This window comes from Blennius ocellaris (assembly GCF_963422515.1).
Source record: "Blennius ocellaris genome assembly, chromosome: 15".
Lineage (NCBI taxonomy): Eukaryota > Metazoa > Chordata > Actinopteri > Blenniiformes > Blenniidae > Blennius > Blennius ocellaris.
In genome coordinates, this window is record NC_137664.1 from 8,463,808 (window position 1) to 8,481,132 (window position 17,325).

The window sequence follows — 17,325 nt, forward strand, 5'->3', positions numbered from 1 at the left end:
ACACCGTGATCAGTCTCGTTCTATATTGGAAATGCGTGTCATAAATCAGTGAGAACATCAGTTGATGTTTAAACTCAAATGTTTCAACACGTTGTAGAACTTAATTTATGTTAACACCGTAACGGAACACATTTGCAAACGAAGAGTTGTACTCATGGAAATGTGTTTATTCATGTTGGAACGTGAATCTTTAATTGTCCATGTTGTGCCATTCGTGCATTGAGAAGTGTTGAAACGGTTTAAGGTGGGTTACTCATGTTTCCTCATTTCCCTCCAGGTGAGCAGCACACCTACCGGTGCTTGTCGTGTCCCTTCTCCTCCATGACCATCAGCCAACTGAAGGAGCACTCCCTCCGAGACCACGGCGAGGTCTTGACCCTCCCCAAACTTCGAGCTGCTACCCAGGCTGCACACGCCGCCCTCAGGGCCTCCCGGCTGACTACTAACACAGAGCAGACTTCCTTGGCCCCGGATGGTATGAAATCATCCCTTTTTTTTTTTTTCTTTTTAATAGATGGGAGTTTGTACGATAAGCTTGCCAGGCCAGATTTGGCAAATCCTGATTATTGTATTAAAGTTGCAGTTTGAGGTTCTTGGAGACAGACAGACAGACAGACTGACTGACTGACTGACTACCTACAGTCTGATGAATGAGAGGACTGCAGTGAACGCCAGGGAGATATCCTCAGTCTGACGGGGAGATTTGTGTGCACGGGTTGAATAAATTAGGCTCTGGCTGTTCAGACTGCACCACCTAAGCCTTCGGTGTTGATTATGACACCCATCCTTGCAGAATATGTTCAGTTGGTGAGGTAGCTTCTCCCTACATTCATGTAGCAGTAAACTCCTTGATGTGATGCCATGTTTTAGGTGTTTTTCGTGGCTTTGCAGCAGCGGCTTTAGCTTGCAGACGGTTCTTGGCAGCAGCTGTCACCTTGCTGCTGGAGCTGTGGAATCTTCCCTGGAGCTGAAGCAGGGCAGCATTCCTCATTGCACCATCTACCACTGTCAGCTGTGCCCCACCAAGACAAATGAAGCATTGAGAAAGAGCAGAGTTGACATATTGAATGTCGCTCCACTGTGCCAAAGTAGCTACCTTCAACTGAAACGTCTGAAATTTTGGACAGAGGCAGTTTGTGTTATTCTGGCAGTGAATTTTGAAAATATTACCATTTGCTTGCTTCTTTTTAGATTTATTTATATTTTGGGGGGGGATTTTCTTTGATATTTGTACTGGGCTCCTGCACAACACCAAAAAAAAAAAAAGATCTGAAGTTCTTGGAAATGCAACTGCATTTCTACTTTGAGCAACAACAAAAAATGGAATGTCAGTCTCTTGGTTAGAGTACTGAATGGATTATCATTGAATAGTGTAGAAACATGCATCAGGTCAAAACACAATTTTGTCCAGTTTGTTCCAAGAACAAATAGTGATGGGGAAAAAATGGCTTTTCCAAAAACAAATGTATTTGCTGATACAATATGATGATGCAACTAGTAAATTCTGGGCTGCTAATGTTTGAATTAAATGTGTTGTGAGATTAGTTTTGGGCTAAGGTTATTCCAAAAGAGATATGCAATAAGTACATATACTAATCCCAGAAATAATCCAGTAAGCCATTGCAAGGTACTAAAAGTCCATATTGCCACATTAAGAAAAAATCCTTCTGACTCTAATGAACATAACATCTTATTTCTTAAAGATATTGAGAGAAAAAACAACAACATTTCATTGTATTTGCAGTGAAACTTTAACAAGGAGTGCAGTGAATGGACAATGGGAAGATGAGTGCAATTAATTGGACGAATATAATTTCCTGCAGGGTTTGTCATTTTCATTTTATGAAAGCAAACCATAATAAGTAAGCAATAAACGGAGCGGAAGGCTAATATTTGTTTGAGCTGAAGTGTAATATAAAATGTTGTTGGAGAGCCAAGAGCTTTCTGTGTGTTTATGCATTTCTTCAAAGTCGAGGTGTGTTCAAAATGTACGTCCCACACTCTTCATACAAAGCCAGTGCTCCAGTAGTGCAGAGAAGAACGTCTATTAGATTAAATGTGAGAGAACGTCAGATTTTACGGAGAGAAACCCAGGTAACTGCCTCGTTATAAAATACAGATATGGATACACAATGACTTTCACTATTGTAGATCTTTACATTGCTATTTTTTTTTCTCGTCCCTCTCTGCTTGTTAATTTGCATCGTTCAATTTAGTCTTGAAGTATAGCCAGCCTCATACAGGCACCATCATATTCTGGTTCTCTTACAAGAGAGTCACCTCTCCCTCATACACTTTGGCTTTTAACACATTTAAAAAGACACATCACCACCTTACTACAGAATGCACGTTCCGTCTGCTGTCTCATCTCCATGCATCTCCTCAAAGCAGAGGATATTAAAAGCATGAATCAGCTGTGGCATTGTTTGATTCATATGAATTCCTCTGCCTCTTCTGCAAAAGTCAGAAATTAGATCTCAAGAATTTTACAGAGTGAAAGTATAAGTTTTTTTTCCTCCCTTCTTCATCTTCTTGTTCTTCTTCTTCCATTCTCCCATGTCCTCGGAGTGCTGAATGAGGCATTTTTCACACGGATAGATATTCTATTAGTGTCACTGTGGTTTATTTATTGATGTGTCGGTGCCTTAAAGTAGGACGAGAATATGAGCTTGCTCACTGATATTATAGACTCTTGAAAATAGGGAATGGGGGGGGCAAATGACAGTTACACTTCTGTATCTGTGAAGAGGGCAGGAGTGGTGGATGGATGTTTTATGTAAGCTCGTCTGAATTTCTCTTGGTTTGTTAACGGCTGTATATTGTATTTGACCACAAATTACTTGATAGGAAGCCCAGTTTAATTCCTGCACATATCATGCTCGTCTGTCAATTGGTGAAATACTGCATTAGATGTATAAATATCTGTATCAGGGCTAAATTGTGTTCCCAGTTTGCAACCATGGTGTGATTGTTAGCGTCAGACAGGCTGGTTTGATGGTTTCTGACTATTTCTGAACCCGGTGATTGCCTGGGATTTTTCCCACACGTGCACATCGTGCAGCGGTGTTGACTCAGAATGACGCAACGCTCCCAAAACATCCAGTGGGTGGCGTGTCTGTGAACTGAAATTCCTTGTTGATGAGAGAGGTCAGAGGAGGGAAGGTCGGACTGGTTGGAGCTCACAGACGGGCTCGGGAGAACTTGCTCTGTGCAACTTCGGCGGGCAGAAAAATTTCTTGGTATGCTCAACTCGTCGAGCCTTGAGGCAGATGGGCAACAACAGCAGAGGACCACATCGGGTTCCACTCTGTCAGCCAAAGAAAAGAAATCCGAGGCTACAGTGGGCACAGACTCACCAGAACCGGACAGTTGACGATCGGAAAAACATGGAATGGTCTGATGAATCTTGACTTCTTCTGAGCCTGCAGATGGTCGACTCAGAATTTTTGACATCGATAGCATTACAGCATTAATCCACGGACCCAACCATGCCTTGCATCAACAGTCCAAGCATATAGTAATGGTGGTTTAATAGTGTGGGGAATGATTTCTGACACAAGATTGCACCACTTTGGACCACTTCGTTAAAGGTTGAATGCCATAGTGTATTGTTGGTGACCTGCATGTGTTTTTAAATGCTAAAATCCAACAGAATAATTAATCAAAATCACTTGTCTCATCAACAATTTGTTTTCTCAATGCAGTTTGACTTCCTCCAACAGTAAAGCCTTGCTTTAATATGTTCTAGCCCCACCAAGACTGAAGTTTGAGTCAAGTAGCTTTATTGAAAAAAATGCACATATGAATTTGCAGCTTTCAATTCTACAGAAATATCGTGACACAAACATATCAACATGAAGGATATTCTCAAATGGAAGTTTGAAGGAATAGCTTTACACAGTGTTACCTATAGTATATAGTTTCTTAATAAAGTCCTTGGTGAGTTTCCTCTGTTTTAAGGAACAACTAGATATCTTGCATAGACAGAACAGTGAAGATGTGCCAATTGATCTTGATAGAATATATAAAGTAGGTTAAACTCCTTCCCGTTGTGCAAAAATGTCATCAGCTTGTCATCACTGTGGATCAGAGTCGCTCTTCGATGGCTCCTGTGGGATGAAAGTTGGTGTCTGAATCTTCTTGATATGAACCAACAATATGAAATATTTAATTTTCAACAAATGTATGTTTAGTTTAGTGTAGTAACTGCATGAAAGAAAAACAGAATCAAACACTCGACAGTCTGTACACATCTGTTTTTTGCTCCAAAGAAAAATAGCAACAAACCAATGGATCATATGTTTTGTTAATTGACATGTTGTGAAATGAGTAATACATCTTTGTGAAGTAAAGCTCATAAATGATCCAAAACCAGTAAACATGTGAACACCCCAGAAATTATTCTCAACAAGTTCTCACACGTGTGTGTTTGAAAAAGATTTACTTTTTTCACCCTCCCCACATTTGTTTTTATAATTATTTCTTCCGTTTGGTTAAAAGGAAGAGAAAAAAAACCCATTCTGGGACAAGAAATCCCACTCGCATTTTGAAAACCACTTGCCAAACTGGGATATACCTGTTTTTCAATATTGAAACGTGTGGCTTAAAATGGAAAAGATTTTCCATGAATAGAACTAGTCAATATCACTGTTTGTATTGCATCTCCATCCTGTATATCTAAACTCCGCGTTACATTTTATTAGACACCAAATTCTTATGACTTCCTCTGCTCTCAGATCCATCGTACCTGGAGCCTGCGGATGTTCGTCAGCAGCTTAGTCATTACCAGCTGGCCTCCCGCAGTCATATGTCTTCCAACTCGACACCTGGTGGCTCAACAGCGGCTGACAATCGTCCAGACGGCATCCTGACGTGCGAGTTCTGTGAGTTCAGCTCCGGATACATGCAGAGTCTGCGCCGGCACTACAGGGACCGCCATGGCGGCAAGAAACTCTTCAAGTGCAAAGATTGCTCATTCTTCACCTGCTACAAGTAAGTAAAAAAAAAAAAGGCTTCTATAATTAGAGCGATACGTGCTACAAAAATGTGCATTTGTTCATTGGTGTGTTGTTTGCCCTTTGTCAGGAATAACTTCACCATGCATGTGGAGGCAGGTCACAACAACAATGCCCCCGAGGACCTCCCTAAAGACCTGCGCTGCCCCCTCTGCCTCTACCACACCAAACACAAGAGCAACATGATCGACCACATTGTTCTGCACAGAGGTGCGTTTCATGGAGCAAGGCACATAGAAAACCGCTTTTTTTTGGTGAAACATTGTGGGAACGCCAAGTGTGTTTATCAAACATTTTGGCTTGATTGAAGACTAGTGACATGGAGGAGAAGGCTGTTTTTCCTTTTCTTGGTGTGGAGTCACCGCTGGCTGCCTGGCAACCTCATGGTGACATCAAGAATCCAGGAAGTCAGTGTGCTTGGCCAGACTTTAAAAATAACAGTGGTGCATTTAAAATGCTGGTAAAAAAAAAGAATGAAAAAGAGAAAATGCTTCTCAGAATGCCACTTCACATATCGCTGTAGGATGGATACACCAGTTGCCAGAAGGACAGCGGCCCCCCGAGACATTTGCAGCTGATTAACAAGTGGCACGAGCGACAAGCATGCTTGGATGCTGTTGATTTTGGATTTGGTTTTGATGTAACAGTCCATTGATGTTGGCTCTGTGTCGGTGTTGGCAACGGTTTGTCGGTATGAGAAGAGGTATCACTGCTCTTCATTAGGCTGTGCAATGAGATACATTTGCATTTGCCTGCAAGTGCCAAAACATTTCTTGATCGTGGTTATAGTTCAGTGAAATCCTCACACTGTACACGTTAACATATTTGACACATTTTGATAAATGATTGGCAAACTGAAAAATATTTCTCCCGTCTACTTGAATGTTCAAACCTGACATTGAGAAATAAATGAATGCATGGACTGTCTTCTTGTTCATGGAGCTTTTTAAATTTAAGTCATTGCTTGCTTTATATGGAAACATTGTATGAAACTCAAAAGAAGAAAAGATCCTTTCAAAGCAATGAGAAGTTAAAAAAAAACCAACAAAAAAACATTGCTTGTGTGTTCAGGAGGTTTTTCTTTAGTTATCTGGAGAAAAGTGTTTGTGTTGAAACTGGAAAAAAAGAGTACAAAGCCACCCAAAGGTAGCAGCCACTGTGATTACTTTTTTATGTGCTTGCCCCTTTTTTTTTTGTTTGTTTGTTTGTTTTCTCTGCTCTCGTCGTTCTCCACCCTGACCATTCACTCTGCTTTCTTCCCTCCACCAGAAGAACGAGTGGCTCCGCTGGAGGTGAGCCGCTCCAAGCTGTCACGCCACCTCCAGGGCCTGGTGTTCCGCTGCCACAAATGCACCTTCACATGCTCCAGTGACCAGGCCCTGCAGCTACACCTGCAGAAGCACGCTGAAATCAAGCCCTACCAGTGCCAGCTCTGCTACTACGACAGCAGCCGGCGGAGGCAGCTGGAGGAGCACCTCCGCCTCGAGCACAAGGTCAGTCGGACTCTGTATCGTATCTCCATGTCCATGATGAATCCAATAACTACCTTGACTATGACATATTATTGCTAAGAATGTTTGTTTGTTTTTTATAATAATTATCCCCAATAGCTGGACTGTAATAAGTTTAATCTCTAAAACACTCAAATTGTTAATATAATCTCATTTGACTTTTCTGGATTTATCAGATTTTAGATTTAAAATGTTATTTTAGCAACAGTTAAATAGTTCTTAATCATAAACTCTAATTAGGAAGATATTTCTGTATTCTGTAAGTGACCCAATCTTAATCATGTTTTATGTTAAAATGTATTATTACTAGTAGTGCCATTAGTATTATGAATAGTACAGTATAACGTTATCATTCTGCTACTTTTCATAGCAAATCATTACAACTTGCCCTTTGACCCCTCCTTCAAGACGAACTCACCAAATACAGCATTTTCTATCATTTCAAATTAATGTATTTAATCATCTAGAATATTTTTGCCACACTGACTGAAACTTGATTCCTGGGTATCAGGTTTTCAAATAGTGCAGGAAATGAAATAGCAGTGAAATAGCAGTTGACTGATGACTTGTAATAAGATGAGTAGGTATATATATATATTTATGAAATTACTACACATTTAGTGGATTCCCACCACATCGAGCACAAACTTATCTCATCTCTCTGTGTCACTTAATGTAGATTTTTAAGTAAGACGATATGAGAAGGCAGGTGGGTTTATTGAGCAGTTTAGAGAACAATTAACCTGATCTCACATCTAGATATGAGCCTCCAATCTCCACATGACTGGATTTTATCACACGCTTAATGGAATCAAAGTTCCAGCCCACCTGTTATTCAAATCAAGAACAGTTTCTATCCATCATGGACTAAGTCATAATTATCACAGTAATTTGCTGTTCGGAAAAAAAAAAAAAAAAAAGAATATTCGTACACGGATCGTGAGATGTGGCAAATTTAAGGAATCATTTACACTTGGGAGTTTAGTGACAGGTATTAGATGGATTGCAGTAATGAGATGATTACTCCACTGCCACTGATCAGTGAGTACAAATTTCTATGAAGACCTTCATGGTTTGAAGCATTCATGTCCTCGGCGGTAGAACTTGTCTTTGGAAATTCTGGGAAGTGTTGTGAAGCTTGTGGGGAATCGTGAACAATTATCCATTCATCTTCTGTACCACTTCATATTTTTGCATGAACATGATACGTAGTCATGATATTCTTGGTACATTTTTCGTTTCCTCCACAATAATATATGTTTGTGTCTCCAAACGATTAACAGGAAAAAGTGAGAGAGCAGGGATCCTCCTAGGTTTAACAAAGCTGAAGCTTATTCATGCTAAGAAAAGCAGAAGAACGGGCATCGTTGATGTTGCGGAAGGTTTTGGGGAGCTGCAGTTCTGAGCCTTTAGGGAGGAAGTTACTCAGAGACAGTGACTGGATGCATGAGAGATTAGATGATTCAGCCTTCCATTTCCACTGTCGAAACTCTTCTCGGTCAAATTATTGCTCTTCATCGTTTAATGCTGCTCTCTTGCTTTACTCCCAGCAAATTTGGTAGATTCATTGCCTGAGAACATTGTCGATGAGGAGAAGGAGGAGACACAAATCTGCCTGTATACGAAGAAAATCAATCATCCAGAAAGTCCCTAGAAAATCCCCCAAAACTTACTCTGCCTCAAATTTCAAATAAAGAGCTAGAGCTACTCAAACACATTTTCTGCAATGACTTTTAGATCATGTTAAGTAAGAAAGACAACTTTTCTTAGTTTGTGTGTACATTTTACAATGCAACAATTTTCCAAGTTGTTTTAAATGAATGCATCTCATTCTTTGATTAAAATTCTGTAGGAAATACCGATTGTTCTCATATTTGAAAATACTGACAAAATACAAATACAAATTAATAATAATATTATAATAATAATGCAAAATACAAATTAAGAAATTGAGAATGTAGAACCCGTGACCCTGCAGCTGGAAAATTAAAAAAAAATCTTAACAATATAAAACTGTCTCACCAGGTTGTCCGCAACTTTGAGCTGATGGGTCGAGTAAACCTGGACCAGCTGGAACGGATGCAGGAGCACGGGAGCAGCGCCGAGGAGGAAGAGGACAGAGAAATGGTAGAAATGGGAGAAGATGGAAAGATTTCTCTGGAGGAAGATGAAGACGACGAAGAAATGGACATCGCAGACAATAGGGTGGAGGACCAGATGGAGCTGGACGATGAGGAGATGGAGGACATAATCAGACATGAGAGGGAGAGGGAGGTGGAAGATGAAGAGGAGGAGGAGGAGGAAGAAGAGGAGGAAGAACTCAAGGAGGTGGAGGAGGAAAAGCCTTCCTCACAAGGTGACGTAGCATTGTAACATCTCTGCAGTTGTGTAATAGCTGTGGTTTTGCAGTCAAGAATGTCATCGTACTTCCCACAATCCTGTGGGACGCTTAAGTATTTTACTGCGTAAGTAGACAGTGTCTCAATTTAAAGGACATGTTCATAATAAAAACATGTATCGGAAAATGATTAGAACGAGCTGTAAAATAAACTGCAGTCTAAATGTAATGGGCAAAGCATGTGACCACAACAAGAGCAGATATCGTTCAGCAGGTATCTGTGTAACCTGATATTATTTGTCAATAAAGGTCTGAGCGAAGCGGAAAAATAATATGAAAATCTCTTCCCTTTCGCATCAGCCTGTCAAACCACTGATGTTTGCTGAACAAGAACAAATGTAGACTTCACACCTGAGTGGTCAAATGTAAAGCAGGGATGGGTGATATTTAACTGGTGTATACAATTTCTCTCACAAAGCCTGATGGGATTTGACTGTGAATGATGATTTGCTGAAAGCAATTTTTCTCTCAGTATCTCGAGTTATTTTATTTCAAATTGTGCTATACAGGATCAACTGTGTCTCTGTAAGGAAAATAAATATGACGTAAGATATAAATCAGACTTTTAGAATATTGTTTATCTTGTTCCTGCAACATAAATACCTGTAGGTGGGCTTTTTGTTGTGGCTCACTATGAGGATTCTTCCCTTTTTAACTTGTATTCCATTGTCCCATAAACTCTGAATGATGTCTTCTGGTCGACTGAGAGGAATCTGTTTCAAATGTCCCCTGTGAAATGACTGACCGGTTGTTTTAAACTCCATTTCCCAGAGGTCCTTTCGTCTCCCAGCAGCAGCAGCAGCAGCAGCAGCAGCAGCTCCGGGCCGAGCAGTATCGAGAAGCGTCTTCCCTGCGAGTTCTGTGGCCGCTGCTTTACTAACAGCCTCGAATGGGAGCGGCACGTCCTTCGACATGGCATGTTAGTACATTTTTCTTCTCCCTCTCTCGCTTTCTCTCTGCCGTCTTGCATGCGTCTGTGTTGTCCTGCATTCTTTCCTTTCATCTCCACCACAGCCCTCCTCTACCTGACTCTCTGCTCATTAAGGGCAATTACTCGGGTCCGCTCGTTTTAAATGCCAGCGTTTATGCATTTAGACTTCAGGATTACACATGATGGGGACATTATCCCCCTTAATGCTGCTCTACCAGCCCCAGATTTTATCCATGCAAGTGGCAGTCTTGAGCAAATCTCTCAGTAATGGCCATTTCTAAAGACTGCAGCTGGCCAGTTCATTACTGCGGGACTCTTTACTCCTTTTTGATTACTGGCTTCAGAAAGCTGCAAATGTTTTAGGTTGATGGGGAGGGGGTGGTTGCAAGAATGTAAAAAAAAAAAAGGGGGGGGCAATAATAAATATAAGTATCAATATAAATAAATTGGTATGATTGCCTTCAAAGCACACTTGCATATAGTTTCTTTCTTCTTTTTTTTTTTTAAGGGCTTGTACAGGTGAAGGTAGCTCTTAATATAAACAGGCCGTATGTTCTGGGTTGTGTTTCCTACCGCAGCATCAATTTGAGCCCATGGGAAAGCATCCTGCTGGGTTTACATGATGGCTAAGTAGTGATGCCCTTTCTTACCATTTGCTGTCCTTCCTTTATCTTCACAGGGTGGTCAACAACAGCCAGCTGGACGCCAGCGCCACTTCAGCAATCGAGGCCTCGGCTTCTTCTTCCACAGGCTCCTCTGTGTTCACTGACGCAAACATGGACCTGTCCAGCAACGGGAGAGAGGAGGAGGGAACCCCTGCTGATCCGTCACTAACAAGTCAAAGCCAGTATGTGGAAGACAAAGAAATGCTCGACACCAAAAAGGATCAACACTTCGGTTGAACTGATTGTGGCCTCTTGTGGATACTGTGCTAGAAAAAGAAAACATTGGGTGGGATCAGCGCCGAGTGGTCAAGGGAAAATAAGATGTCAAAGGAAACAAAAGGTTTGAATCTTATCAAAAAGTGACTTTTTATGAGTTGGTGCATTATTAGATTTTAGGTGTTACATATTATAAGTATTAGGTTGTGCTGCATAAAAACGGCTGAGCTCTTTGAACGGGCGGTCCCCTAGGACAGATCTTAATATATTGGTAACCAATAGTGAACAGAACTCTTTATTGCTGACATTCTGGTCAAATCTACAGTGAAAGATCCCACCTCGACAAAACTAAGCTATTTATAAGAATGTTGTCCAAAATGATTAACTAAATTTCTCATTTTATTATTTGAAGCACCTTTTACACTCCTCTCTGCTCATCTAAAACAGGGGTACTGTAAGTTTACCTGAAACAAACAAGGTATGGAAGCATTTACAACCACGGCCCACTGTAGAGCTATCTTTTTTTATTTCCTGTCAAGACTTTAGACTTTCTTTTTATTTTATTTTTAATCATCTTAGCCTTGTGTAAATTGTGTGGAGGTATGAGGAAGAGTCGCACCTTACCTGTTCTCGTAAAAAATAAAAACAGAAATCACAATTTCTCCATTTGTAGAAATATTGACAATTTTGCCCTGATTGATGTTTGTAGCAAACTGCTGTGATTTAGGCCCCTTGCATTATACTGCGTATAAGCAGCCTGTGGCATCCTTCCCGTTCTGACTCCGTTCATAATTGTCCGAGAACTTCACTGGAGAAATCAAAAAAATATGACTGGGTTAAGATTAGGTCTCAGCCCGTGTCTGAAATGAACAATAATACTTCCCTTTTGCGTCCTACCAATTAGTATAGCAATAGAAATGTGTTTTGATGTGTCACAACTGTAAACGTACTCGTTCAGGATCAGCTTGAAAGATGACTCGAGGTCTTCGTGATAATTGTGTATTTAACAAGATAAGAAGAAGAAGAAAAAAAACCTTACACTTGTCTTTTTGAAGCTGAAGTTGTGTTTGGTCCCAGAATCCAGCTCAGTCCACCGTCATCTCACAATCTGAACCGCTGTGTTTGGAGTGGTTCACGGACGTTAACTGTGCACAGGATCAAACCAGATTACGTTCAGACCAGTGATTTGAAACCAGTGCAAAAGTGCCTTAGAACACAGTTCCTGGATTAACTATATGGTTCGAAGTAAAGCCAAAATACTTTAAAAGTTACTAGGAATAAATGCAATTTCCCTATGAATTGGTTTTTTTTAACAGCAGACTTGTATTATTCAATAAATTATGTGATTCAAATGTGAGGCTTAGTGGCAATTTTAAAAAATTTGAATCCAAATAAATTCATATTTTATAATTAATAAATTCAACAAGAACTACCAACAGAGCCAGTGGATTTTTTTTTCTTTTACAGTTTTAGATGACCAAAAGCATACAATCTGATTTTATTCTGATTTAGATTTTAGCTATGACGGTTTTATTCATATGCCGGAATTCAGAAATAATGTCTCCCTTTGCCACGATCCAAAAGTTATTCATAGTATAAAAATCACACTTTCCCAAGTGAATCTTGAAATTTTGATGGAAAATTCAGCTTTTAATCATGTTAAACTTTTTTTAAATGCAGATAGCACCACAAATGAAACTCGGCAACTCTTTTTACACTCAGCATTGGGAATGAAATGATCTTAAAGTTCGTCCACACTTTAAATATTTGCACTGGTGTCGATCAAAAATATTGCACGCATTGCCATGTTTCTCTGTAGCCTATAGTTTACTTTGCACTTAAGGGATATGCTGAAAAGACAAGTGTAAGCAGAGAAAATAGAACGCATAAATAGAATTTATCTGACCTCACGGTAAAGACTAACTTTTCAAGTTATCTCCTAAAATCAGAATTTTAAAATGTCCTTTAAGCTCTCATTTTGCATCGATATGTCATCATAGTCTCCATTTCTGTGCTTCTTTATTAAAAAAAATAAAATAAAAAAGTTATGTTATTGTTGATATTGACAAAAGGCAGAGATTGTATTTGTCGGAAGTTGCTGCTTGAATGCCCTAAAGCCTTATGAGAAGTGAATAGCAATGAAGTCAAATTTGTATCCAATTCCAATAAGACCAACAAGTCACATTGAACATCCTGGGGAAAAAAATGGCTCCCACGTACAATTTGAAAGAGGAACACGAATAATGTAACTGTGTTCAATGGTACCAAAATATTTACCAAGCCTGCTGTGTTTGCTGCTGTAATCGTCTTTCTTAAGTATTGAACCATTGATGGAAACGGGAAATCTGGGTTTGGACCATAGAATTTGTTTAGAGTTCAGCGGGTGGGGAAACCCTGCTGCACTACATGTTTGCAGCCATGTATAGAAAACAAAACTACTCGTTAAGTGTTTGAACTGTGGTGTTTCAGAAAGGATAATTTAACCCTTATTTCCTTTAGGTGTTCTCATTTTTGAAAAAAAAAGAAAAAAAATGGAAGAAGAAGAAAAAAAAATAAAGAAATCTACAAACGATAGCTAACCTTTTTGGGGCTTTTGAGTACCCAATCCAACATTATTATGCTGTTGTACAATGTCTGGTTCCGATGAAAAAATATCCCCTTTTTATACTGTTATGGGAATGAACAGATAGGAAGCACAGTGTGGGTGTACGATATGAAACGTGAAGAACAAATATGCAGTTCTCTACTAATTAACGGTGAGGGCTTTTAATGTGGAGAAAGGAAAGCATGGCGAGACGAGTAAACATCTCACCTTCCTGATTGGTCCATTTCTGGGCTTGGCCACCAGCTGGGTTCCTCGACAGCCCGTAGACTCTTTTGGATCTTGCTTATTCGGGTCCAAATAATGACGGGACACTCCGTTATCTTTCTATCCACGACCACGACGGGCATCAGCTTGCTCGCTTCAAGTGTGCCTGCCCATAGTAGGTAGGAATGTAGCTGTCCGACTCCACTCGTCAGTCCTTAAAATGGTTGAGTTGATGCTGAATCTCAAAGCCCCCCCCCCCCCCACCGTTTTACTCTTTTTACAGGATCAGCGTGTATCTTTGAAAGTGAGAACTGTTTGAAACTAGTTGTTGTAGAAATAAGCTTTGTTAGGCAGCCTGTCGCCCAGCTTAAGAGCCCGGTTTTTAACCACACGATGAATCGGGACAATCTGGGTAATGAAGCTGTCAAAAACCCAAATTGTTTGTTGTTCTGTGATCATTTTAATAGAAAATTACTATGAATCCCTCACTGTGTGCAGTCGTCGGACTGTAATATTCCCACTTTACCCAAAGTTAACCCCTTGCTGACAACACACTGGATACTTGTATATATGTTTAGTTTGTTTCCAATGCATTTCTCTTCTCAGACTGTTGTCTCCATAGTTTGACACTAGAATCTCTCCTTCTTGCCTTTCTCCCATATAAATCTGATTACCTGATGGTGGGTTGTGATGTTGCCTAGAATGATTGTTTACAATTTTATTCCATTTATCTCTGGATATTCTGTAAATATTGTAATTCATTGTCTTTTTTTAACTTGATAATAAAGTTATCAGATAACAAATAATGGTGTTAATCTCCTTTATGTCCATCATTAATCCTGTGTGATATTCACTTTTTAATATGACACATATCATAATGAACAAATATTTAAAGTTGACGGCAACAGTTATAGCTGCTCCTTATTCGAGCTTATTATTTGGTCAAAATGTTTTTTTAATGAATACTTAAAAACATCATTAACCTTAACTGAACATATTTGACAATATTTAACAAATGTTTCAATGTTAATATGTGAAAGAACGTTTATTTTCACTGTAAGAACAAGGGAAAGCTGCATGAAAGAAAATCCTCTAAGTTGAAATGTGTATATCGTGCCTCTTCAATATTATAAGGTTGAAATGCTTTTAATATATGTTGATTACTCTTTCTCCATAGACCACATCCTTTGTAGAAAATCTTTTGCCGTAACAGGATTCACAGCTTTTCTTTGTAACTTGTCCACAGCAGCTCCTTGAATGAGCAATAACAGTTCCTGCACCATGTTCACAGGAAATAGCTTCAGGCTTTGAAGGCATCTCAATTGCCTGTGCTCTCTGTTGGACCCTTCCACCCCTCTGTTTCTCTTTCTCCTCTCCACACCCTGGAGGTGCTCCGGAGACCAAAACCACAGCCTCTGCTGTTGCCAGCTGTGTGTGTGTGTGTGCGCATGAAATGCTGCAGCTCCTGCACCCTAAATACCACAAGCCATTGATGCCAGCAAGTATGCCGAGCTTCGTGTCACCGGTTCTTCGTTCTCTAAAAGGCCACTGTTTCGATTTTCCTCCTGCTTGAATGTTGTAATTTCAGATATGTCCTCCACATTTTCTCGGCCGCCTATTATAGAAGGGGCTGAGTCTTTATTTCACATCTCTAACATCATCTCTTAAAAATATCTCCCAAGTCACGGGGGGTTGGGATGGTAATCTCAGCAGCTCACCACATCAGAAAGGAGGGCCGGTGGCAGACTGACGACCCCTGGAGACGGGAGCAAGAGGCACAGCCATGGTGGGCAGAGGGGAAAAGACGACACTGCTGCTGCTGCTGAGAGGAGCAACATAAGGAATGCCTGATGAGTGAGCGCTCAGGCCGAGGCAGGCGAGGGCACAACTCCTGTTGTAATAACAGGATGATAGAGAGGGAGGAGTGCAGCAGTATGGGGGGGGGGGGGGGGGTGGGGGTCAGGATGCAAGAAGAGTAAGAAAGGCAAAGTGTGGCAGAAGGACAGAGGCAGTTGAGAGGAGTGGGAGATGAAGAGAGCCAGGCTCATACATACAGCCATTGAATTTAAGAGGGAGTGATGTGAGAATAAGGGGAAAGTGGCCCAGGGAAGAGACCCCATTGAGCTCACAGCATATTATCTCCCCCACTTAACAGGCCTCTTAAAGTCAGAGTTGGGCAACTTGGCTGCATTGAAGATAGAAGTCAATAAAACCTTTGAATACTGAGTGCTTCATCGGTGATTTTGAAATTCCTCCATGCATTGCTTGAAGCACCGGGGATTGTTGAAACTTCTGATAAGAGTTCAAACTGCAGTCTCGAGTTGAGTCCGGGCAACGAGGGATTTTTTTTTTTTTTCTTGTGTCACTACAAGAAGGAACAAAACTTCAGTTAATGTTTCCAAGCTCAAGTACGAGCTACATTATAATTGTATGTTGGGGAACATGTCTTCTGGTAGATCTAGTCGTTTTGGTGTTTGCTTAAGAGCAACGGCGGAGGAGTCTTGAAGAAGTTGTTAAGCACGTAAACATCAGGCTGTATTTGCAATGTCAGCCCAGTGGAGTAAATAACCAGACTTGTAGATCGTTTTTAATGCTATCTTAACCTGGCACAGTAGGTATAGCATTAACATTTTTTTTTTAAAAAGAAGGTATTTTCCTAATTTCTTCCTGTTTCTTCCAAACTGAGAATGATGAGACAGACATGAAAAATAAGATGCTTGACATCCTGAAAATGTTGGCACTTGTGTAGCTTTTTTTTTAGAATTTGAGTGAATAATAATATAACAAAAATGTGTCATTCCAACATTCTTTTCAAAAAATCCCCTCATACTTCCACTGACTACACCTGATTAGAAATAATTCTTGAAATAGTCTTTGAGAAAGTATTTTAGTGAGTGAACGATGTTTACTTCTCATGGCTCACTGGGTCAAGTGATGCTACTGAAGCTTTCATTCATTTCACCTTTGCTTTTCTGACTGTGACAAGTCAAAATGCTCGCTATAAAAAGAGTTTATGGTTCATTATTGTGTGTGTGTGTGTGTGTGTGTGTGTGTGTGTGTGTGTGTGTGTGTGTGTGTGTGTGTGTGTGTGTGTGTGTGTGTGTGTGTGTGTGTGTGTGTGTGTGTGTGTGTGTTGAAAAATGTCAGAGACCTTCAGAATTCATTTTGATTCACCATAAACATTTATTTCTCATCCTCACCTTGCTGTGCTGCACAAGGTAAAAAATACATGTTGTGAGGATAAGGACAGACAGAAAGTCGTGTAAAAAGTTAGATCACCAATGACAAGAAGAAATATTTTTCTTTCAATGAGCCCATACGAGGCCATGAATCGACTTCATTTTTACATGTCACAATGAACACAGAATATTTGATATTTTAATGATCAGTTATTGTCATATAGATTATTGCACGTTCTTTATTTTTCTTATGGGAAATAATTCTGCAGTTATGTAACATGGGATATTGGAATATTTACTTGGAAAGGCCACATGTCTCTCATTTCCTTATGAGAATGTTGTTGGGTTCTGGGGCCTCGCTGTGTGGAGTTGGCATTTTCTACCAGTGTTGGCATGGACTTTCTCACTGTGACGCCCTGAGCAAGACCCTTCACACCCCCAACTGCTCCCATATACTGCAAAGTATCCCCAGGAATGGGTTAATTGCAGAAAACACATGTTGTTGGACACTCATTGTATATGTGACAGATATAGAATTTTTCTTCTGTTGATAATCACTTGGCAGTCCTGACAACTTTCAAATGCCTTACTATTTTGGGGG

At 40.2% G+C, this 17,325-nt stretch overlaps 1 protein-coding gene across 2 annotated transcripts in view; it reads left to right on the top strand.

The window, feature by feature from the left end:
* The window catches only part of znf462 (zinc finger protein 462), a 51,550-nt gene extending 37,274 nt beyond the window's left edge, over nt 1–14,276 (top strand). For both annotated transcript variants that reach the window (XM_080509963.1, XM_080509964.1), the window contains exons 7-13: nt 278–475; nt 4,737–4,992; nt 5,086–5,225; nt 6,285–6,508; nt 8,552–8,882; nt 9,696–9,843; nt 10,535–14,276. In XM_080509963.1, the coding sequence (XP_080366089.1) occupies nt 278–475; nt 4,737–4,992; nt 5,086–5,225; nt 6,285–6,508; nt 8,552–8,882; nt 9,696–9,843; nt 10,535–10,757 (1,520 nt within the window). In that variant the 3' untranslated portion in view covers nt 10,758–14,276. The remainder of the gene's footprint in view (nt 1–277; nt 476–4,736; nt 4,993–5,085; nt 5,226–6,284; nt 6,509–8,551; nt 8,883–9,695; nt 9,844–10,534) is intronic.
* The last annotated feature ends 3,049 nt before the right edge of the window (nt 14,277–17,325 follow it).